Raw genomic sequence first — 25,280 nt, forward strand, 5'->3', positions numbered from 1 at the left:
CCTGGGTCAAAAATCTGACCTGAGATACTTTCTAGCTGTGTGACTCTGGATAAGTCACTTAATCCTGTTTGTTTAGTCCTTGGCCATCTTCTACCTTAAAACTGATACTAAGACAAGGAAAGGGCTAAAAAAAGTACTGGATATCTTTCTCTTTAGGTGCCCTGGAAATGTTAGCTTGTTAGTAACTTCATAAAGGCTTTGTTTCTTCCTAGGATAATATCAATGACTTATCAATTGGGTTAAATCAATAGAATGTAGAGAACTCCAAGGCTGTGTTTCCAAGTCATAGAAGTTTCTCTTTCCTGACGATCACAGAATCATAGCAATTTAAACTAGAAGAAATTTTGACATCATATAGTCTAATGTAACTGAAGTATAAAGCAAAGTTAAATATAGGTGACAAAATTGTACCAACATTATTATGTCCTTCAGAGTTTATTCTACTTTTTGAACAATTTAAGAAGTGCATTAAGAAATTACATGGTTTTTTCTTTTAGTTTTATGGCATTATGTCTTTTTAGAATGACTCTTGGACAGCTAGGTGGTGCAGTGGATAGATTCCCAGGCTTGGACTCAGGAAGATTCACCTCCTTGAGTTCACATCTCACCTTAGAAACTTACTAGCTATGTGACCCTGGACAAGTCATTTAACCCTGCTTGCCTCCATTTCCTCATCTGGAAAATGAGTTGCAGAAGGAAATTGCGAGCCACTCTAGTATCTTTGCCAAGAAAACCCCAAATAGAGTCACAAAGAGTCAGACACAGCTCAAACATGTGCTGTGTCATAGTCTCTCACAATCTCATTTCCAAAATAAGAATGATAATTATGCAGTCTGTAGCTGTGAGGATCAAATGAGATACAGCATGTAGCATCCTTTGCACACTTTAAATGTTATATAAATATGTTTTTATTATTATTATGTCCTACAATCAAGACTAACTAATATATTGTTCATGGCTTATTCCAAGAGCTCTGGGCCCTTCTACCTCATTCTGTCTTTGAGTATCAAAGTTCCTCCAAACTCAATTCACACTCACATTCTATTAGAAATCTTCCATAATTTACCCATAGGTACACACATATAAATAGCCTAGCACTAAAAGCTTCTCCATTTCATACTTTTATACTTAGAATTATAAATTCATTTTGCTGATAGATTGCTTTGCAAATATATATGTTTTCTAGCGGATATGTTGTTTGGCCAAGGCAGATAAACTTATATACTAACCCAGGTGAATCTAATAGATCAAATCAACTAGTCAATTTGATAGGGGGAAAAAAAACAGAAAAAAAGAAACAGAAACTTCCTGTCCACAAACCTCTTTCTAAGTGTCACTGGAATCATCTAACTATACTTGAGTCCTCAACCAATTTTTGCAGATTGTCAAGTGGTAATGAGTTAAATTTAAATAGAAATAAGGTATATAAGTTCTTCAAAACTTTAGAGTTCAAATAAATGTCAGTTATTATTGCTATTTTTCTTGGTCTTCTTATCTCCTTTATGGGAGTCAAGGAAAAGTCACTATACCAAGATAAATTCAGAATGGGTAAAAGACTTGAATATAAAGAAGGAAACTGTAAGTAAATTAAGTCAACACAGAATAGTATACTTGTCAGATCTCTAGGAAAGGAAAGATTTTAAAATCAAGAAAGAGAAAATTACAAAATGTAAAATAAATAATTTTGATTATATTAAATTTAAAAGTTTTTGTACAAACAAAAAAATGTAACCAAAATCAGAAGGGAAACAACAAACTGGGAAAAAAATCTTTATTACAAAAAATTATGACAGAGGTCTAATACTCAAATATAAAAGGAACTAAATCAATTGTATAAAAAATCAAGCCATTCACCAATTGATAAATGGGCAAGGGACATTAACAGACAATTTTCAGATAAAGAAATCAAAAGTATCAATAAACGCATGAGAAAGTGTTCTAAATCTCTAATAATTAGAGAAATGCAAATCAAAACAACTCTGAGGTATCACCTCACACCTAGCAGATTGGCTAAAATGATAGCAGGGAAGAGTAATTAATGTTGGAGGGGATGTGGCAAAATTGGGACATTAATGCACTGCTGGTGGAGTTGTGAACTGATCCAACCATTCTGGCTGGCAATTTGGAATTATGCTCAAAGGGCTATAAAAGAATGCCTGCCCTTTGACCCAGCCATACTATTGTTGGGTTTGTACCCCAAAGAGATCATAAATAAACAGACTTGTACGAAAATATCTATAGCTGTGCTTTTTGTGGTGGCAAAAAACTGGAAAGCGAGGGTATGCCCTTCAATTGGGGAATGGCTGAACAAATTGTGGTATATGTTGGTGATGGAATACTATTGTCCTCAAAGGAATAATAAACTGGAGGAATTCCATGTGAACTGGAAAGACCTCCAGGAATTGATTCAGAATGAAAGGAGCAGAACCAGGAGAACATTGTACACAGAGATGGATACACTGTGGTACAATAGAATGTAATGGACATCTGTACTAGCAGCAATGCAATGATCCAGGACAATTCTGAGGGATTTATGGAAAAGAACGCTACCCACATTCAGAGGAAGAACTACAGGAGAGGAAACACAGAAGAAAAACAACTGCTTGAACACTTGGGTTGATGAGAACATGATTGGGGATGTAGATCCGAAAGGACCACACCAATGCAACTATCAATAATATGTAAATAAGTCTTGCTTGATGACACATGTTAAAACCAGTGGAAATGCGAGTTAGCTATGGGGGGGGGGGTTTGAGGGGCTGAAGGGGAAAGTAAAAACATGAATCATGTAACCATGAAAAATTTTTCTAAAAATAAAAAATTAATTAAAAAAAGAAAAAAGTAAAAGTCACTATACTGTTATTTTTTCGTATTTAATGCTCTGTGAACTGTTACCCAAGGGGGACAAAAATCACTTCTTTTTGTAATTGAATGAGAGCATTTGGATGCAAGGTGATCTTCTATAGACTCCCTGAAACTACTTTTGGAATATTATTACTATTAATCATCATCAATTTCATCTCATTCTCATCTTTTCCAACGTAATTTAGATATAAATGGCCATGGAACAGGTTGCTATCCTGATATTATTCTTTTGCATTTAATGTTCTGCAAACTATTGCACAGGTGAATATAATAACTGCCTTTTATACCTGGATGATGATGGGAGGAGGAAGATGACTAATATAGCTCTCTTCCCATGAGGGAAAAAAAAACACTCCAAGGAAGATAAAGTGTTTCTACCTCTATTTCATATTTCACAGATAAGGAACTTAAGTGACTTGTTTGTAGTGTTGGAGCTAATAAGTACCAAAGCCAGGATTTAAACCCAGGTTGCTTGATTCTAAACCTGCCACCTTTTTTTTATACCACAACCTCCAACTATCAGATATAGAATATTTACTAAACTTTTCTTCTCTCCTCATTATGGCAGGACAGAACCTACATTTTCTAACCATAAAGATATGATCCAAAATCCCTGCCACTTTCACATTTTATTTGTGTCTACATGGAAAAGAATGTAGAATTATAGAGTATTAGAATTAGAAAGGACCTTAGAAATAATTGAATCTCAACCCTTTTTTTACAAATGAGAATATTGGAGCCCAAGGAGTTGAAATGATTTAGGCAAGATGAATCAGCTAGGTCAGTGATGGGCAAACTTTTTAAAGAGGGGACCAAAGGAAAGGAAATGCTCATCTGTCAGTCTGTTTCTAAGGCAACTCTTTTGAAGATTCATTGTAGTGTATCCTAATCATTGTATTCCTCAGATTAGGAATAATGAAACAGGCTGGATAGAACATTTCAGGGGGTCCGAATCTAGCCCTCGGGCTGTAGTTTGCCCATCACTGAGCTAGGTAATATTGAAGTCTCACAAGTTGGGTTAGTTGGGCTCTTTCTAATACATCACACTGTACTTTAGAGTCTCTCTAGAAAACTACATACATGATTGAAGTTTAAAAGAAAGAACTTTTAAATATTGAATGCTATGGTAAGGAGGACAAAAAGGATGGAAAAGTTTTCCAAATTATCCAAAGAATTGAAAAAATTTCCACATTTATTCCAGACAGATCTATGATGGACATGAATCTAGAGAAATAATAAGCTATATCAGGAGAAAAAAATCTGTGTTCATTCTCTTCTCTAATGCCTTAGAGAAAAGAAGAACCAAAATATCAGGAAAGCTAAGGGATCATCATGAAGAAAATGTAGGTCAAACAAAGGAAGGAAAGATAGAATGATAAAAAAAGGAGAGGAAGAAGAGTTGAAAATTATATAAGTGTTAAGAAAATCCTCCAATGGAAAGAGATGAAAGAATGCATCTCCTTTCCTTTTCGGAGGTGGGGGACAATCAGTACAACTATTATATATGCAGTTAGATTTGGTAAACATGTTTTATTTTGCTAAACTCCTTCTCCTCCTCTTCCTCCTCCATGACATTTCCTTGGGTAGGAGAGGGGAGGGGAATACATTAAAAAAGTTAAATAATTTCAATTTTTATATTTTGCTCTAAAAGACTAAAATGCATTTTTCTGATCTAAGACCGACTAGGGAGAAGGAAAGATAATTGTGTGGGAAGAATTTTGAGGAAGAGGAGAAATGATATTCCTTTGATTCTAGAAGTGAAGAAAGTCATGCTAAACTTTTTCCTTTAATTTTCTAAATTCAAAAGTGCTGTAAGATCTTTTATAAGGCCAGAAGAAGTGTGATATTAGATAAAAATGAGTGAGAATGAATGATGACAGGCACCTATATAAAAACACACACACACACACACACAGAGAAAGAGACAGAGAGAGAGAGACAGAGAGAGAGAGAGAGAGAGAGAGAGAGAGAGAGAGACAGAGACAGAGACAGAGACAGAGACAGAGACAGAGACAGAGACAGAGAGACAGAGAGAGACAGAGAGAGAGAGAGACACACACAGAGAGAGAGACAGAGACACAGAGACACGGAGACACAGAGACACAGAGACAGAGACAGAGACAGAGAGAAAGATACACATTTCCCAAAGCCATTCTATTTAGTTTTCTTTTAATTTCACTATAAAGAAACCTGAGAAAATTTAAATATATTTGAGTAGGAGGAAACCAGTGAAAGTTGTCTAGGTTTTATATGTCTATCAATCTATATATCTATCTATTTATCACTCTATCAGGTCATTATCACAAAAAATCAAAATAATCAATTTATTTAAAAAATAAATTCAATAAAATTTCAAAAATCTTTGTAGTCATTCATGGCAGTGAATAGAAAGACTAATAATTCAAGGTAATTCATATACTATGGCTGAGTTTGATATTTGATACTGCAAGGAAGAGGTTGAGCATGGACAAATATATACTATGCATTTCTTTAAACTGTTACCTTCCATCTTGCAATCAATACTGTGAATTGGTTCCAAGGCAGAAGAGTGTAAGAATGGGGGTTAATTGACTTACCCAGGGTCACATAGCTAAGAAGTTTCTCCAGCCAAATTTGTACCCATTACCTCCCATCTCTAGGATTGGCTTTCAGTACACTAAGTCACTTAGCTTCTCCCTAAGCTATTCATTTTTCATGTTAATAGGGAGAATGGAAAAAATGGTGCCAATGACATTTCCATTCTCTTCAACAGAGTATATATAGAAGAGATTCCTGAATACTAAATAGGAAGAGAATAACTTATTGTAAAGAAACTTAGGATGAATAGTACACACATGTGCACAAATGAAGAATTGAAGAGAAATAACAAAGCAGAAAAGAAGAATGGAAATAGTAAGTAGTAGGGCACAAAGGTCAGGAAGGTAAAGTGCACAAGGACATTAAGAAGAAAAGATACCAGGGGGCAGCTGGGTAGCTCAGTGGATTGAGAGCCAGGCCTAGAGACAGGAGGTCCTAGGTTCAAACCTGACTTCGGACACTTCCCAGCTGTGTGACCCTGGGCAAGTCACTTGACCCCCATTGCCCACCCTCACCACTCTTCCACCAAGGAGCCAATACACAGAAGTTAAGGGTTTTTAAAAAAAGAAAAAAGAAAAGATGCCTTCAAAAGGTAGATGTTATATACTAAGAAGAATGTAAGATAGAGATATAAATTATATGATTTTTAGCTTTGTAAGAGATTCTGAGACATAATTTCTGTGATGATACCAAGAACAGGTCAAATTCAGAATTCAAGGACTTATAGACAGGTCTCTGATCAACCTCAGGAAGGAGAATGAGCTATATCAATCAACCAATACAATACAATTGTTCATCAAACAATTGACTTTTTCATCCACTGAATTTATGGTTTTACTGTCAGCATGAGAGAATAATATCAAATCAAAATACCTATTCCTATTATCAAGCAACTACTGTGTCCTTAGACAAATGCTAGATTTTGGGGGAGACAGAAAACTAAGATAAGAAATAGCCTCTGTCCTTCTGTAGCTTATAGTTCAGTTGGAGAGAAGAAATTCAGACAGAGATGTTGATCAGGCAATGTTATACTCTAAGTCCATTGGAGAAGCAAAAACATGGGAATTGAAGAGGGAATTTGTTATTAACCAAGGATATCAAGGAAGGCTTTAATATCTGATTTGGATTTTAAAGATTAGACAAAAGTTCAACAAGGATAAGATAGACATTTCAGTTGTGAGAAACAGCATTGGTCTTTGGTTCTATTCCATCTCTCATTCAGTCCTTCTCCAACCTCCTATCCTTTTTCTTTACTATTCCTCCCATTCTTCCTGTCATCATGCTGCTTTCTTATTCCCTAAAGTCACATAAAAGTCCCCTGAGTTTCAAAATTATCTTTTTTTCCTCCTTCATCTCCCCCAAAATGGAAGAGCTAAAAGGGTACAGGGAAACCCTACCCACAGCCATAGTAGTTTGAAACAATAGTCTGTCATTAAAGTAATTCACAGACAAAAAGGAGTGATAGGCTTAATCTTCTCAGGAATATTTGCTTTTATTCTCTAACAAAACTGAATCTTTAAATATTAGGCTGTGCTGTCACTGTGAGGAAGGATCATAGATTTAGAGCTCCTGGAGAATTGTGAAGTTATCTATTTCAAATTCTTTATTCTACAAATGAGGAAATTCAGGTCGAGGAAGGACAATAAAAACAGCCCTTGACTTACTTGGACATCCTTTTGTGAATCACTTCACCACCTTCTTCCACCCCCTTCTCAGCTCCACTTTCTTTGTTTCCTTTTCCCAAGGTTCCAAATATTATTCTTTGTAAACTAACCATACTCCACCAAAAATACCATTTCACTACTTTTTGCATTTGAGTCCAAGTTAACCATAAGTTACCATGACTTTGGAGTTACCCCAGGAGACAGGCCCTGCAAAAGATAAAGGGCTCAGGGGCAAGCTAAGTAGCTCAGTGGAAGAGTAGCAGGCCTGGAGGTGGGAGGTCCTGGGTTCAAATCTGACCTTAGACACTTCCTAGCTGTGTGACCCTGAGCAAGTCACTTAACTCCAATTGCCTAGCCCTTACCTCTCTTCTGCCTTTGAATTGATATATCTATCAATTCTAAAACAGAAGGCATGAGTTTAAAAAAAGATAAGGGGCCAGAAGGAGAAAGATGTGGAGTTTCTTACAGAAGGTGAGACAAGGGACATAGCATTATGGTTGGAGGTGAAGAGAGTTGCTTAACCATTTGAGTCTGGTTGGAGATTCAAATCCTGGGATTAGAGAAGCCACTGTCCACCTTGATTAACTAAGCATCTCTAATAGAGCTGGAGGGTATTAATTTTAATCTCCTTCTTTGATCCCAAAATTTCCAAGACAAGCTATGTGTAGAATGATACAGTAGAAAGATCGCTGGCTCTGAAATCAGATGACCAAGGTTCCAATCTCTCTCCTACTGCTTATATTCCATGAGAACTTAAGCCCTAAGAATATGTTTAGCCCTGTAAAAATAGAGGAGCTGGAATCAAAGTTCTCTTCCACCTCTAGATCTATGATTCAATCTGGTCTCTGGAAGAACATAGTGGCTCTCCCTAGTAGAGGGACAAAGCAAATTTGAAAACCTAGTCTCCTTCCTTTATTCTCTTTATCTCATGCTTCAAAGAAGTCAGGCAGTCTGGACATCTGGGTTACCATGGGATGCAAGGATCCTTTAGAATTGAAGTCTTAAACTAGGGTCCATGGGACCTAGGCATACTAGGATCCTAGGGGACAAAATTCAGAGGTTGGTGAACTTAGTCAAGGAAAAAATACCATCTTTATTTTCTTATTGATATTTAGCATTTCATTCAAATTTGATCATTTAAAAACTATTCCAAGAAGGGGCTCCTGGGCCTCATCAGATTGTCAAAGGGATCCATGACCCAAAAAAGGCTGAGATCACCTGCTTTATACGGTGGCCTCCTCCAAGCCTCAGCTCAACAGCATCTCTGATGAAGATTCTAATGTAATATATGTGGATATAAATGGAATTGTTATTTTATTTTATTAATTTATCATATAATGTAAGAATACATTTTATATTATTTTGAGCTCTGTCATTATATTTTGCATTTCTTTATAAAAAATGAAATATGGGCATTCCTATCCTCTAATTGATCTTGGTGATAATGTCTTCATTTTTTTTTTGTTTGTTTGTTTGTTTTCAGAATATACACCACCTTTAACTCAGGCTCCACACCACACCATTATATAAACACAAATGTTAGAAGGTGTATGAAATTTGATGGGTTAGGGGCACAATGTTTTTAAAGAATAAAATGTGTCAATGGAGTGAATTGAATGTTTGAAAAGGGAAGGAAGCAGAAATCACTCAGCCAGTTCAGATCCTCTCTCTCTCCTGAAAGGTAGTGTGGTCCTGTGGAGAGAGGGATGGATATAAAGACAAAGGACATGGGTTTGATTCCCATTGTGAAGTATTCTGTAATTGTCTAGGGGTAAGGCTGAGTGAGAGGAGGGATAAATAGGTGTGTCCCAAAAGTTTTAGTGCAATTTAAGCTATTAAACCTGAAAACTTCACTAAGATTTTGGGACAGCCTATATTGTGAGGGTAATAGAAATATATCCAAATGAAGTATTTTAATCATTTCCTCAGAATATAACCAGGAGAAGCAAAGCAAAAAGCCAATAGAAAGTGCCATCCCACGTAGACACAAGATATTTCATCTAATGACCAGCAGGCAAACATTGTTTCCATTTTTAGAAAAAGAATCTGATTCACGGTGGATAAAAATGATTCAACCCTGCGATTCAGTGAGAAAACCATAGGATTCAGAGCCAGAAGGAATGGGATTATGCCATCCAATTTCCTCATTTTACAGACCAGGAAACTGAAGTCCAGAGTGGGGCAGTGACTTGCCTAGGTCCCTCAAGCAACAAGTTGAAGAATCAGTATCTATAACCAAACCCTCTGGACTCTTAAGTCCCAGTACTCTTTTCATTATAGGGTACCATCGAAAAAGGAAGACATGTTTGTAACTTGAAGATGTCAGAAGATCACAAAAAAGAGAGCTGGAAGAGAATTTAGACACTTTCTAATCCAACACCTTTATTTTAAAGATAAGGAAATTATGGCTCTGAGAGGCCAGTGACTTATCAAAGGTCACACAGAAATAATAGTAATAACAGTATTCGCACTAGAGGTGGGAATTGAAACCATGTCCTTTGACTTTAAATCCATTCCTCTCTCCACAGGACCACATTAACTTTCAGGAAACAGAGGAACCTGAATTAACTGAGTGATTTCTGTTTCCATCCCTTTTCAAACAGAAATATTTTCATTGATTCTCCCCATCCCCCCAAATTTTGACAGTGGCAGACACTTTAGAAAGGGTGTGAGTATTATTTACCTCTCAGGCCTCATGGATCCAGTCATCTATGACCTTGTACCTTGCATCCAAAGTCATTATCTTTGGTGATATGCTAAAGAAAAAAAAAAGAATAATCCTTTGGACAAAGTTTTACTGGGGCCCTATCCAAGGGCCACATAAGATTAGGAAAACTTCAGAATTCCCTCAAAGCATCCATGAGAACTATGTGAGTTTATGAATAGTTCTAGAAAGACATAAATAGTCAATTGAAATGATGCTGATCTGCAATTAGTCCCTACATCTTAAATTTCAGGTTGGGGTATCCTAAGCAACACAACTTTACTCTCTCTCATTCTGAATTACCTTATTCCCTTTTCTCCTCCCTCTCCCACCAATTATCTTTCACTTACTGCAAACCCTAAATCATGGTAGCTGTAAGCCTCCGGCCAGTACTCTCTCTCTCCTGGATCAGAATGCCTCTCTCTAGCTACACCTTGGATTTATAAAGCCATTTCTAGAATAATTTAGAACATTCCCTATCTTTGCTAACAGAATACACCTTCCAAGGGAAAATGGGAACAAATCTTCAGTCTGTTGAAGTAAAAAGTAATCAAGTAAAAAATCCCTAAGCACATTTTAATGAAAAATCTGGTTCAGAACCAGTTTCCTTACCTAGTTAATATGGATAGAATCATAGTTGTGTTTTTTCTCTTCCACTGATTTTGAAAGAAATCAAAATTTGACCTCCCTTCTGTTATTGCTGAATCAGTTTTAGATGCAGATCTAGATTTAAATCCTCTATTTTTGAATTAAATATGACTCCCCACAAAAATGTCTTGGAATTTTATGGTGGCAGAGGGACTTTTGTATTAAAATGATTTCATTACATTCAGATTCCATTACATGATTTTCATTCTTTACCATCCTGCATCCCCGAAGTGAACTTCCATTCCTGGCAACATCTCCAGTGAGCCTCTAAGAACCAGCCAGTCAAGTCATTTTAGACTATCCTGTCGAGGGTTGCTTTCCTGCTTCTTAGGAGTTTTGTTTTCTTTCTGTGGTGGTCATTATTTTTAGGAATGCATTCTAAAGGTAAAGAACATGTGAGAAGTTTTTAGTTAATATGGTATCAAATGGAAATTGTGTTTCTGTGATTAACTTGGAGTGAATACCATTCATTTAACAATCCTCTATATCTAAGCTTGGAGAATAAGAAAACAATAATGGAAATAGATATGATAAATGGAAAAGAGTACAGGGGTACTGAATATTCAAAAATATTATTTACTGTCATGTTTGAATTCACAAAATTATCACATATTCAATTATATTCATATTGAATACCTATTTTGGTAAATAAGAGATTTTCCTAGTAAAGGGTTAAAAATCCAGAAGGGTACACCTCTAGGGCTATTCTCAGCTCTATCTTCACTTGATAAATCTAACCTTTTTTTAGGTCTAAGAAAACTTATTTAGAATACACATATAACTATGTATGGTCTCTATATACACATATGTGTGTGTATTTATGCATTGTGTGGATATGTATATTGTGTATATGTGTGTATTCCATATACATATATATATACACATATATAGGTTAGCACTTAAAATATATATGTTATATATAAAGGTTAGAGTATATTATATATTGTTAGAGTATATATGGGGGTGTATATACATATATATAGCTTATGTTTATATAAAAAAAGAGTATATATCTTGTACACTTTTTAGGAAGTTATTCAAATTACTCCCATGACCTCAGTTTGCCTAAGTTCCCTTCAATAGACTTAGGCTTTAGTTATTGATGCATACTAGATTCAGGAGTGGGGTGGTGGAGAGACAGAGAAATTAGGATAAGACTAGTTCGTTTTATCTCAATATTTAAATGAAGCTTTTCAGGAGATTAATAAAAAATATGTTATTAGGAAGCCAAGAGTTCAAGTCCTAACTCTGACTATATAATCCTCATTGGTCGCTTGACCTGACCAGCCAGTCCATGAAACTCTCTAATACTATGAATTGCAGAATCATCGGTACAGAGAATTCAGAGAATGCCAACACTGATTCTTTAGGCAAGAGACCATAATATATAAAGGCTGAATCTGGAGCCCAAGGACCTGTGTTTGAATCTTGGTTTTGCTGCTACTACTACTACTTCCTGAGATCTGCTCATCTACAACATGAAGGAATTACCAGATGACTTACCTCTAAGGCACCTTCCAGCTCTAAATCTATGACCCAAGGACTTCAGGCTTTAAAACTTAAAAAGAGCTCTTCTTGCAACAGCCCTGTGAACTAAACAATGAAAATATTACTGCTGGGGCAGCCAGGTGGTTCGGTGCATAGAGAGTCAGGTCTGGAGTTCAAATCTGGTCTTAAATACTTCATAGCTATGTGACTCTAGGCAAGTCACTTAACCCTCATTGCCTAGCACTATAGCTCTTCTGCTTTGGAACCAATATTTAATATTGAGTCTAAACCAGAAGATAAGGTGTGGGTTTTTTTTTTAATTTTCTTTCCCACATTTCCCAGATGAGAAAGCTAAGATTTAAAGAGGTGATGGGACTTTCCCACAATATTAAGGCAATCATTAAAACTCCCATTTCCTAACTCCACCTACAGTGCTTTTTCCATCCAGGTCTTTTGAATCCAAGGCTAGTCCTCTTTCCACCACATGCTATTTTGTGTTGTACTGTACCATGCTGCCTCCAACATCTTCCCTTCAAAAATACCTGTGGGTTTGCAAGAAGGTGACCTTTCATCACTCCCCAGGGAGAAGAAATAAAAGAGACTTGACTCACCAAATATTGGCATGAGAACCATTACACAGGCTGTCAGCAGATAGATAGAATAGATAGCATGGGAAAGAAGGGAAATGGAAGTTGGCACACAGAGAGAACTTAAACTGCCTGGCATTTCGATATGCTACACGTAGCCCCCTGAAGTTACATATATTTATGAGAGAAGCAAAGCTCTCAAGCAAACTATTAATACTTCTTTTGTGTGTTTGTTGTCCTTTGAATTTGATTCTTCTTGTCATGGAAGCCAGTCATACCAGTTATACAGAGTAGAATCCTGTCCTAATAGCATTCATTGTTTCATAGATTCAGATATACTTCAAGTCAAACTATATACTCTGAAACATAATGAATATAGAACCAACCAAAACCCATTAAACAATAGTTAACCTATAAACAAAGTGTTAATACTGCAGTCTAATACCAGCACTGGAAAGAGAATTAATTTTATTTCTGACAATGCTGAGTTACTTTTTGGTCCAAGTGTGTAATATGGGCATGCATTTCTGACTATACGAAAGCATCACAATACTATACTACACTCTGATATATTCACATAGATAGAAAAGTTAACTTACCCAGTCAAGCAGATACTCCGGAGTTTTCCAGATCTCCAGAGGGTTGGGTTTGTTTTTGTTTTGCTTTGTTTTGTTTTTTTTTTTTGGTATCACTTGTGGAATTTTCAAAAATAATGCAAACATCTCACTGCTAGAAGTTACAATTACAGGAAACCTTGCAAAGAACTCAAGCAGGAAGAGACATTAGTAAGAACTTCCGCATCATCATAAAGGTGTAATGACACCTAGCTGATTGAAGTGTAATGACTGTTACCCAAAAATCATCCTAAAGAATCAGAGGTAAGGCTTTTAATGTTTGACATTGTTTGAAAAGCATCACTGACCAAATTGTGTCCCTGTGCCTTCTGTATCATACTCATTTAGAAATATGACTAGAAATTAACTCATTAAGAAAACATTATCCACTTGAGGATGAAAACCAAGGCCAAGAGGAATCATACATGGTGAAAAGTTGAACCTATACATTAAAATAGGACCTAAGGAGAAACTCTTCTTATTTGCCAGCAATAGTCACATCTGGAAAAAAACAAAAGGATTATTTTCGGCCAAGCAAAGTTTCCTCCTGTAAGAATACATTGCTATTTTATCATTATTCTTCATTGTTTTCTTAATAAGGAATGACTGTAGCTTGGTTATTGTTCATTTGTTTGGGTGTGGTTTCAAAATTCCGAATACCCATTTTGGTTTCAATGGCTCAATTTCTGAATATGTTATTGAAAATGTGGGCAGTGTCCATGTTTTGGCCTGGCTCAGTTCTTTCACAAATGAAGATGGAGGAGGTCTCTTGTTAGTGACTACTCATGCTATACTAGTAAAGTACAATACATTCTTAAGTGATCTTCACAACCACTTTAAAGTCAATCATTCCGGCTGCTTCTTTAGTTACTTTTCTCAATTGATGCAAAGTTTTTCATGTAATGGTTTTAATTCAGTAATATTAAAATTCATAGCTTTAAAAGGAGGCATATCATTTCCAAATATAAACTCAAGAATTTGTAGACACTGCAACACATTAACTTGTCGGTTTTAAGGAAACATTACTTTACTGGCCCATTTAGCTGCCTTGTACATAAACCATTCATCCATTCTCCATTTAGAAAAAGGTTTTTAACTCAACAAATAGACTTTTCATTGCACACCTTGAATGGAAGAATATATATGTATGTAGACACACATATTTTGTGGTTTTAACTTTAAAATGGGTGTGCATCCAACTAAATTGTAGTAAGAATTTTAGAATGTAACACTTGAAATTTTGCTTTTAAAAATCATTATGTTTAATTCTTGGAAGAAAAAAAAAAGTCCTCTCTTTACCTACCTCATCTCAATCTCATATTATTTTAAAGAAAGGAAACTTCATTCCATATTCTAGAAAAGTATATTGGTAGGGTAAGGTTTAACAGAGCCAGAGAGAATGTGCAAGGAGTGAGAAAGTGAATTGATGGATGGATGGTTAAATGAATATAAATGAACTGACACCTTTACAGGAAAATAACATTTCTTTTCTTTTTTTATTCTATAGATCAGTGGGTTTTGTATCTGTAATTCTTTCATATCAGCAAAGAGGAAATAAACTCTCATGTAAATCATTTTCCCCCCATCTGGAAGCATATTAAAACCATGCAGTTTTTTTCTTTTAAGCAGAGTCTTTTTTCCCTATTTGCTTATCAGTTCATCCACCATTACATTTTAAATGAAATTGCAAGACCCTCCTCCCTCCCCCAAATTCCAGCCTGATGTAGAAAAGTGGGAAGCAGACTTTTCCTGCTTTAGAATAGTGACCTAGATTCAATTACAGATAGACCCAGAAGAGAGAAATGACACCTCACAATTTTCTTAGAGGTCTTGAAAAATTAGAAATCCCAAAACAATACCTAATAGAAAAGGATCTGTTTATTTTTCCATCCTTCTGCCTTACCCTTTCTCTCCCTAAATTACATTTCTTTGGCCTATTTAATTGTTCCAGATATAACATCACAATAGCTTTCCCAAGGGATTTTTGGAATCATTAAAAAAACCTCAATTTTCCAAGAAATTTCTTTCAGAGTTTTAGTTTTTGTGAGAAGGTATGTATCTTTCTTGTTATATACACAGCCTAGATGAAACCAGTAGTCTAAATACAGACAATATAAAATGTAAGTGAAAAAAAACAACAAAACCCACATCTTTCATAGTGTCACAGCAAAAAATAATATATCAAACTAATTACATTATAAAAGCACCTATTACAATTATGATGTGGTCAAATAAAGCATTGAACAGGCAAGTATATTTTACTATGTTTTCCCAATTACTCTGAAATATTTAATCAAAAGAAATGGGAAGAGGGGAGAATCCTCTGATACTTGCCTATTGACTTTTATCACTAAATTAAGCATATAAATGACCTGAAAGGATGGCTTGCTGTATTAAATTAAAAAGAAGAAGAAGACAATTATTCTCTCTTCTTTTCCCCTCCCTTTCTGATCTCAGCCTGAAAGGAGTCTCAGCGAGATAAGAAAGATGGGATTCAGTTCTGGTGCAGCTCTACCGGCTGTCCTGCTTATATGAAATCAACTAGGAAACACTAGCAGTCAACTGCCTTCTGTGTACCATTTCCATTTTGTTGCTTAGCTGACCAACCTCCCTCAAACTCCAACTCCCTTTCCCTCCTCTCCAACATCCCAAATCAGAGCTTTGATGTTTGGGACGTTTCTGAACCCTATAAGTGAGAGAGAGGCAGGATGCAACCCAGGCTGGTACGAATATATTTAACCCTTTCTGATAACCTCGGAAAGAGTCCAGCGTACAAAGAAGGCACAGATGGTCTTGCGTTTCGGTGACTCTTCGGAATCATAAAGCGTTGACTTCTTGCTAGATCCAACTGGAGAATCGTACATAATGCAAGCTATAGCTGTTTCAACTTTATCCGGAGGCATAGGAGTAGGGCAAAAGGGAAATACAACACAGGCTCTGGGCGATTTTTATGTTGTAAGGGGCTTCTGGGTGGGTGCTTATGTGGACTCCCAGCGGGAATTGGATCAGGGTAATTCGTAGTCCTCTCTACCGAGTGCAGGAGTGGGGAGTGTGAATGCCCCTCCCTTATTGGAGAAAAAAAGTCTCTACTCTGCTGGTGGCTAGTAAAGAAGTCAGTTAAGGACCCGAATACAGGAACTGGTGGTTCTATTTCAAAGTGAAAATCTCCAAGCTTTGGGAACCGATATTCAAAAAATATATATAATCTTCATATGCAGTTCAATGGAGGATCCTTATAATTTACAGCACCAGATAAGGATAGAGGATGTAATAAAAAAAAAAAATTCTGAAGCAATCCTCCACCCCCTCTACTAGTATCTCCCCCCCCCCCCCACCTCAACCTCCTATATTGAATTGCACCTTGGGCAACGGTGCAGAATCCAGAATCTTAACTTCTCTCAACATATGTTTCTAGTAGATAAGTAAACAATCTGGACGTGAAATGAAAATTTTAATTAATGCAGTAATGCTATTACACCTCAAGTGTGCAAATCCCATTGACTTGCCCTGCGACAACTGGGGGGGGGGGGGAGGGAGGGAAAAAGCGGACAAGCAACCACCACAAATTCTAATCTGCGCTTGCTTTTCACCCAGTCCCAATTGTTTTCATAGTTTGCTTCCTTTGAATTAATCTCATCTTATATTTCAATAATTACCAGCTACTCATCTCCCCTTTCTCATACACTCAAAGGCTGACTCCCTCTTCTTTCCTCCCCCTTTTCCTTCTCTCTCTGTTTTCCTTTTATTGAAAAAAAAAAAGTATCTTTTTTTTAGGTTGACATCGACCTGTATTAATTCCTTAGTGTTTTTTTTTTTTTGTCAATGTACAAATATGAGAGTTGTTGGAATGCGATAGCTTGAAATGCAGCGCGTTATTTCTTGTTTAGCCTTTCAGATGTGGTATGTTCAGCAATAGCGAAGTATGTGGTTATTTGCCCTAATAAAAATATTTTCGAACAGGCTTAAATTCTTTCATGCTTCCCAGCTTAACCAGGAGTGACAGCAGGGGAATGATGGTAAATCAAAATTAAGAACCGAAAGGGAGGGGAGTTAGGGGGCTGGGGGGGGGGGGGGGTGAGGGAGAGAATTGAGATACAGATAGAATAGGGAAGTTTTAAAGCAATTTTCCCCCCTGTATCGGACTCACAAAGATTGCACTTCCAGTTGTTTCAGCAGAGACGTCTAACTTACTCGGGAGCTAGAGTCCGTTTTCAGACTCTCTTCTATTCTTTTAGAGTATTTTATTGTTTGCTTTCTTCCGGAACTTTTACTTTTCCCCAGTGTTTACCTCTTCCTCCTCGGCTTTCCGCTCCCACAATTTTTGTCTATCTTTCTTTCTGTCTCTCCCCCCACCCCACCCCCGGGTGTATTTATCTCACCAGTTCATAAATTGGGTTCATCTCCAGTCTTTTCTTCTCGTGCGACTCTAACTCTTCTAAACAAACACAGGGTCTATAAAACCAATCGCCACACCCTTTTCTTATCTCCCACACCCACCTCCGACCCAATCCCCAGTTTGGATCTTTAATAGTACCCTCCCTTCCCCATTGGCTATTTCCAGTTAGAAGAGGAGTTTGTCCAAGACTTCTTTTCTCATCTCCTGGATGTGAAAGATTCTGAATTGACATTAATTTGTCTGCCACCCAGACCCCACCTCTGAAGGTTCACTAGAGTCAATTCCACTCCGCTTTAAGAAGGGAAGATAAAACAAAAAAAAAAAACCTCTCCATTTTCTTGCTGCCTCCAGCTATGTGCATCATTTTACACTTCTAACTTTCTAATTTACCCTAGATACAGCTCCTTTGCTTTGTTGTCTTGAAAGGAAAGTAAAGAACGGAGTTGGAGCAAGGATGGGAGGAGAAGGAGGAGGAGTAGAACACAGCGCCAGGTGAAAAGAGACCAGGAGAAGCCACTATGATGAAGGTAAGAAAGATGACAGTCCAAATGGAGGCAAGACTGTCTCTTTCTGGAACCGGGAAAAGTTCTGAAAAAGTCTCTTCTGGAAGCTCGATCAGTTGTTAGCGGAGAGTTCCAGATGTCTTTCGCTAGGCTACCTGTCATCTCTTACAGAGGCTGCAAAGGGAAGGAAAGTGGAGGAGAGGTGAAAGTGGCTGGGAGATTTCCTCTTTCATTCACTCTTTTATCTTGATTGCTCCCGGATCTACTTACCTGCCCCACGGGAATACTAGACCTTTGAAGTGGTATCTACTAACCAACCAGGTTGCCATATTGGGCAATAGCAACTCCAGAGTGGAACTCACAGTCTACAGGAGGCTGGCTCCACGCTTCGAAGGAACAGCTGATTTAGGGATTTTCTCCTAGTTTTCTTTTCTTTTCTTTTCTTTTTTTTAATTCAATATTTTGAAGACGGAGAGAAGGTTGTTTCTGACCACAAACTGTTTTGGAGTTGGCGATTTATTTGCTTATTTTCCCAAATGAACACCTAAGGACAGTGGAAAGATGAAACAAACCCCAGGAAAACCATATAGCTATTTACTTGAAGCCCCAAAAGACTATGGCCCAATTTCAGGAAGAAAGCCCTCAATATATGTGTTTTTCTCTTGGCGGAGCTGAACCCTGATTAGCAGTAACAAATGGATAATGAGGGGAAAGCTATTTATAACTTCGGAAACATTTAAATAAGGTCTTGAATAAACCTGATAGAATTGATGTCACATATTCTTTTTCAAGACTTGCTCTCCCTTTCACTCTCCCTTTTCCATCTCTCTCTCCCAGAACAAATAGTGAGATCAAAATTCTTTACTCTTATGAATTACTTGATATTCACATTCAAATTAGTAAAAATTCTTTCACCAAAGGAACGAGAATGACTAGGCTGAAAAGTGAACTCTGAAGGGAAGAGAATAACAATATTTTCCTGATTCCATTTAGCTGCTGGCTAAAAGGAGAAAGAACGATTTCACTGCTGCACCAAAGAAAAATTTCTGCTGCCAATGAATTACTTCTTCAGTAGCCTTACACAAGTTGTCAAAGAAGAAAGAGGAGTAGGGATCCACAATCCCCACAGTGAGAAACTGGAATAAAGAATGATATCTAAAGTGACGTTATTTGAGGAGAAGGGAGATATTTCCTTCATCAGGCCTGAAATACTTTCTTTCATCGCAACTTCAACAATTACTGTTTCATTTGTGTTCAATGGCTATCTCTCGTAAAATGAAAATTACGCTGTGGTTAAGTCACATCTAGTCACTCACCCTTTAGTGTGAATTATTCTAAACGTATGGTTTGACTCCCTCAAGAAAACAAACATCAAGGACACTGATCTAATGAGAGTTTCGATGAGAGGGACTGGACTAGTCGCAAGAAAAATTCTTGAAATGTGGGGAGGAAAAAAGGGAAAGCAGTTCGGAATGAAGAGGTACAAAGTTACCGAGGACAACTTGAAGGCCTTGGGCTACTGGGAGTGGAGGGGCAGGACCGAGGAGATGGGGGGGAGGGGGCGAGGGGAAGGGGCGGAGCGCCAAAGTTCAAAGTTCGGCCACTTCTTGATTTTCCCCTGGCATCTAAGAATAATACAAACAGAAACTCCCCTCCCGCCTCTTCTCCACTTTCCAAGTTCCGAGGAACTGACCTGGGGGTAAAGAGAAAGGAAAGTCTCTTCATTCAACTTCACTGCACTCTTTTCCTTCTAGCAAGAAGAGAAAGAGCATAGGACCTCTCGACTTTTCTATTTTAAAGCTACTTTAAGCTAAAAAGAGGATGCTCAAAATCTTTTGTTCTACAGGAATGACCCAAAATCTTAGTCGGCAAATCAGAATCATTTCCTGCTAGCCTTCTGCTTAGTCTCGCTGCTGGGGAAGGGATGGAGACTTCAATGAACATCGCCTGGGCACGCGCAAGTGCTCAAGCAAACCCACAACCCACAAGTTGCTACTTTCTTGTGGATGAAAGCTAATAGGTCGAAGGCAACTCTTTTCTGCAACATGGTCTCTGAAAGCGGCAGATTCCAGACTGCAGGCGGGGTTGTTGGTTATCCCTACAGGCATTGTTTAATGATTTTATTGAAAAGAAGAGACAGTTGTGAGAAAACAGGTTTGACAAGGAGCGGCGTTTTCCCCCATCTCGAGGGAATTTCTTTTTTGTCTGTTTCTGACATCAAAGTCAGTAATCGGTTCATTTCAATGTCATGATGATTATTTAATGTATTTATCTGTGCTGAGTAACTTGCTCCGCACACTGGAGGGAGGGCGGGCAGGCGGGGGACTCTTCCAGGGAAAGCAAAGACTGAAATGCCTTAAAAGGTACATGCAGCTATAGTAAGAACAGGTTAAAGGCAATTGTTGTAAGTAAACGCTGTAGAAAGGAAGAAAAGGAGGAAGGGGGGTGGGAATAGAAAAGAAAAAGATTTGGATAAACTCTCAGTATCTCAGGGTTGTTGAGCACCCAGCTCTCCATACAGAATATTACTGGCTATTGGTCTCAGCATTAAAAAAAAAAAAAATGTTTTTCTCAGCACTCTCTTCACACCAACTCAACTTTGATGCTATTTTGATCAAAGTATCCGCCAGTGGAATGAAAAGAGTTTCGAGATCCTCGGAGTTTTTTTCTGTTGCGCTTCGAGTCAGACTAAGATGCTTGTCCTCCAGTCTCAAGACGATTCTATAGATCCACTGATCAGATATTAACCACTGGGCCATGGGATCTTCCCCTGAAAGACTCCCATCTTTCCAGCCTAGGGCACTCAACTCCCTTGAGGCTGATACCTCCGGGGAAACACGGTCCTTTAGTTACCATTGGATACCTGATACACACTTTCTCCTGAACCCCAGTCCTCCTCTCCAGCAGGGTCTTCTCTGAGACTGTTTCTCAACTGAGCTCTTCCTGAACACCGACCCCTGTAAACCTAATCTAGGGAGATGTTAAGGGACACTGAGCTATGCAGAAGATCAGAGAGGCTGACAGCTACTGTCAGTTGGGGTTAAATCAGAGACCACACTACTTCACATCAAGTTCCCACTTGCAGGCTTACCTCCATTTCCGTATTAGGGGAGGAAGAGACTTTCTCAGAGTGTCCCAAGTCACCCTCCCTGATTGCAGCCTCAGTCAAGCCAGTCCCTAATTGTCTTGATTTGTAAGAGGGTTTTTGTGATGCTAAATAAGCGTGGTTCAGCCATTCTACCATCCCTTTTCATGCCTCCTCCCCTTACTCGGCCCTTTGTTTACCCTAGCCTGATCTCTCTTTTATTTATCTATCTATTATTTATACGCTTCCCCTCCTATTCAGGCCCCCGTGTATGTTAATTGTGTTATACCATTTAATCCTAACATTGGTCTCAAAAGAGCACTTAATGAGAAAAGCATATCCAACACGGATCACTCTGCTATTCAGCTCAGCCAGATGGACAACTGCTAACTTTTTTTTTTTTAATGAAAATCCCCTTTTAACAAAGGGGTTCCGATGAATAGGCTTCAAATAGTACCTCAAACATTGCTAATTGTTTTTAGGACAATATGCTAATCCACTAGTTTCGACTTCAAATTCTGTTTATAATTTCTCCTTCTCCAATCCACCTCCAGATACCTACCCCCATGGAAACATGCACATAACATAACAACAACACAAAGAAAAAATCTAAACAAGAACCCCCACCCCCATGACCAAACATACACACATACACACGCTTTCTTCCTTCTCTCCAGGCTTTCCTAGATTAAATGCAATGCAAAAGACATACATTCTGGTGGGGGGTGGAGGGGTGGGATTGATAATGTTGCTACAGTTATGAGTGATGAAAAAGGCTAAGGAGTGTGTGTGGAGCAAAAGGAGATTCAGGTTCCTGTTTAAGTAGAGAGGATGGTAGGGGTGTGGAATCATCCTCCTTTCCTTTAAATTTTTCCAGAAAACAGTCACCTTGGGGTAAGGACCCAAGGGGAAATAAAAGAAGCATTTGCGCAGAAACTGCTTCAATCTCTCTTTCTCTTTCTCCCCCCTCCTCCCTCCCTCTATGCCGTCCTTCCTTCCTTCCTTCCTTCCTTCCTTCCTTCCTTCTTTTGCTTTTTTTACTCAAGAACTTCTTAGGTTGTTTGACTCCCTAAAGGGCATGCCTCATGATTCTGTAAAGATGGTATTAGGCCATTGGTGGGGTCCATCAGACTCTTTGCTCAGATGCTCAATTCCAAGGAAGAATTCCTGGAAAATTCCAAGAAAATTCCAAGGAAGAAGAGCCATGGTGAAATTTTTAAACGGTACAGAAAGTTCTTTAATCCTTTTCTTTTGCCAAGCACATAAAACTTAAATCCCACCGACACTGAAAAGATGCCAGGAATATTTTCCCCCCAGAAATGTGTTTTTCTTCTACTTTCCCCAGTGATTTATTGTAGCAACCAAGTCTTGACTTTGACTTTAAAAATATATATATATATATATATACACACACACCCCTTGATCAAAGATTTAGAACCACTCTTAGGTAAAACCCATCCCCAGATGTAGACAGGGAAGAGCAGAGATCTTTCTCTACCATGACCATGAAAGAGAAGACAATTCCAAATGTATAGGGAGTCCCTATAAGAAAGAAAAACAAAACAAAACAAAAACAATAATAATGATGTTTGATTGATACCTGCTACCTTTCTTTCCACTGAGTATATAAACATGCAATTATACTTTCCATATATGGACATATACATAGAGAGATAGATCTAAGATGCTAGCATAGCCCTGAGCATCCCTCATTCTAAATCTACTTGTCTCTAAATTTTAGACTCTAAGATTGTGAAGGAGACAAGGAGGGTCTGGGCAAACACTACATCTCAGACTGTATGAACACCACAGGTTACTTTTTGAGGACAGATTGTCTTTATTCAAAACGTCTTTGTTCAACAAATGAACAGAGTAAAGAGGTAAAATCCTTCTGGGTACATTTTCTTTTCCAAGACATCGTCAAAAACATATTTCAATGACCACTTAGGATTTTTTTTTTTTTTTTTGCTTTTAAAAAATTTTTTATGATTCTACATCCTGACTTCATAACCCAACGTTCTGTCTAAAGTAAACTTAGGTCTAGCTGCACTGGTTCACACAAATTTAAAGACTATGTGGGTTCTTTTAATTTTCATTTAAAGAAGCAAACAGTATCATATCATGGTTTGAAATAGAAATACTTCCTTCTTGTGTAGTTTTAAACTTTTAAGCCGTTTAAAATTCTGACATGGAAAGCAAATGGCGCCTAGTCCTGTCTGATGGCAAACACAGCTATGACACGGCTAATTTCTGTCTTCAGTGTGCAAAAGAAAAAAAAATATATGTATATTTCTATATATATAATACCAGGGCCTGGAAGATTAAAGTCCAAAGCACATCCGAGAATATAGAAGAGAACATAAATAAAAGCAAAATTGCCTATTCTTTTGTCCAAAGGGGGTCCAGTCAAAGGTTTGTTTTTGTTTGTTTGGGGGTGGGGATGCGTGGTTGTCAAAACACTTTCAAGTTTCTGGCACCTGTCTGAGCCTTGAATCTTGGGAGGACTACCTCCCCCCTTCCCCTTCCTCCTTTCACACTCAGGTGAAGAAAGAAAAAGTTGTAAGGGGGGGGCCGGCTGGGGTTTGGATCCGCCAAATTTCTGTAGTTACAGAGGAGTCCTCGCCCTTGGAACAGAGTGGCAGCGGGCTCCAGTGGCTCAGGTGGGCTGGAAGGGCAAGGGGGCATAGGGCGGATAATACATGCAACCCCCAGCCACCCCATCCCTGCCCCCCGAATCCCAAAGTGGTCCGACTGCTTTCGGCAGGGATAGGTCCGGGGAGGGGAGCCAAGATGGGAGCAGGGTGGGGATCGAGGGGGTTACATGGCCGTCGCGTGGGCTGAAGAATAAGGGTCTATTCCAGTCTTGGTCATGCCAGGAAAGAGGATGTAGGCAACAGGGGGCTGCAAACTGGACGCCGACCAGGCAGTACAGTTACAGGGCACCACATAGCCCGGGTTGGTAGGGGACGGGTGGGTATGGGTGTGCTGGCTGGGGCAGCTGAGACTGCCAAAAGCCCCATTTTGGTAACCCAAGGTGGACGCGTACGGCAGCGTGCTGGTCGCCAAGGTGTGAGGGACCTCAGTCATCTTCTGGATGGCGCTGGAACTAAACTGACTGGGGTCCAGGAGGGAGTAAGGTGCCGAGGTGGGGGGCAGGAACGCCCTGGCTTTCTCGGGAGAGCCGAGGAGACTGTCCGTGGTCCCCACGGGCAGGCCGGCTGCTTTGAGGGGATCAGTTTCTCCGAGGTAAGGTAAAGGGAAGACGTACCTGTCCTTCTTGAGCAGGTTCTTGGGCTTACGTCGCGGCCGATACTTGTAGTCCGGGTGTTCCTTCATATGCTGAGCGCGAAGCCTCTTGGCCTCATCAATGTAGGGGCGCTTCTCTGCTTCTGAGAGCAGTTTCCATTCGGCCCCTAGACGTTTACTGATCTCCGAGTTGTGCATCTTAGGGTTCTCCTGGGCCATCTTCCGTCTTTGGCCCCGGGACCATACCATGAAAGCATTCATGGGTCTCTTGATATGGTCGGTGGGCTTAGACATGGTCCCGTAGGCTGGGGAAAAGGGGAAATAGGAGTTTCTTGAGTGATCAGAAATAGTCTCTCAGTCTTTCTCTTCTCTCTCCCTCTTCCTCTCTCTCCTTTCTCCTAACTCCCTCTTGCCTTCTTGAATCCAGGGAGGGGGAGGGGGGTCAAAGGAAGCCCCCCAAAATACTCCCCCTAAATGCTCAGCTAATCATACCAGTTCTTCAGCAAATCCAGTCCTTTCAGAAGCTTCCTTCTCTGGGGGGGAGTAGGGATGAGGGGCCGGGTGGGGGGGTGGAAGAGGGAGGAGAATGTAAACAGAGCGTGAAGAGAGGGGTGAGGGGAAAAAAAGCAAAAAGATCCAGAAGTATTTGAGGTCTCAGTGATTAAGCTTTCAAGTATTTGTATATGTGAGCCTGAGGAAGCTCCCCTTCTCTCTCTTTTCTTTCTTTCTTTCTTTCTTTTTTTTCTTTTCTTTTCTTTTCCTGGAGATGTCTAGCCTTGCAAAGCACCTGGCTGAGAATGAGGGAAGTCTGATGAATATGAGCCAAAAGCGGTGAAGTTCAAAGGCGAGGTTGCTTGGGACTGCACGCAATCTGACATAATCGTGGGGCGTTGACTCCCTAAC

General features: G+C 38.8%; 1 protein-coding gene across 1 annotated transcript; it reads right to left on the reverse strand.

The window, feature by feature from the left end:
- Positions 1 to 23,948: 23,948 nt before the first annotated feature.
- Positions 23,949 to 24,671, reverse strand: SOX14 (SRY-box transcription factor 14). Its single transcript, XM_044666684.1, has one exon. It carries the CDS (start codon positions 24,669 to 24,671, stop codon positions 23,949 to 23,951), a length of 723 nt encoding a protein of 240 aa, XP_044522619.1.
- Positions 24,672 to 25,280: the final 609 nt, after the last annotated feature.

Source organism: Gracilinanus agilis, chromosome 3, assembly GCF_016433145.1.
Source record: "Gracilinanus agilis isolate LMUSP501 chromosome 3, AgileGrace, whole genome shotgun sequence".
NCBI classification, from domain to species: domain Eukaryota; kingdom Metazoa; phylum Chordata; class Mammalia; order Didelphimorphia; family Didelphidae; genus Gracilinanus; species Gracilinanus agilis.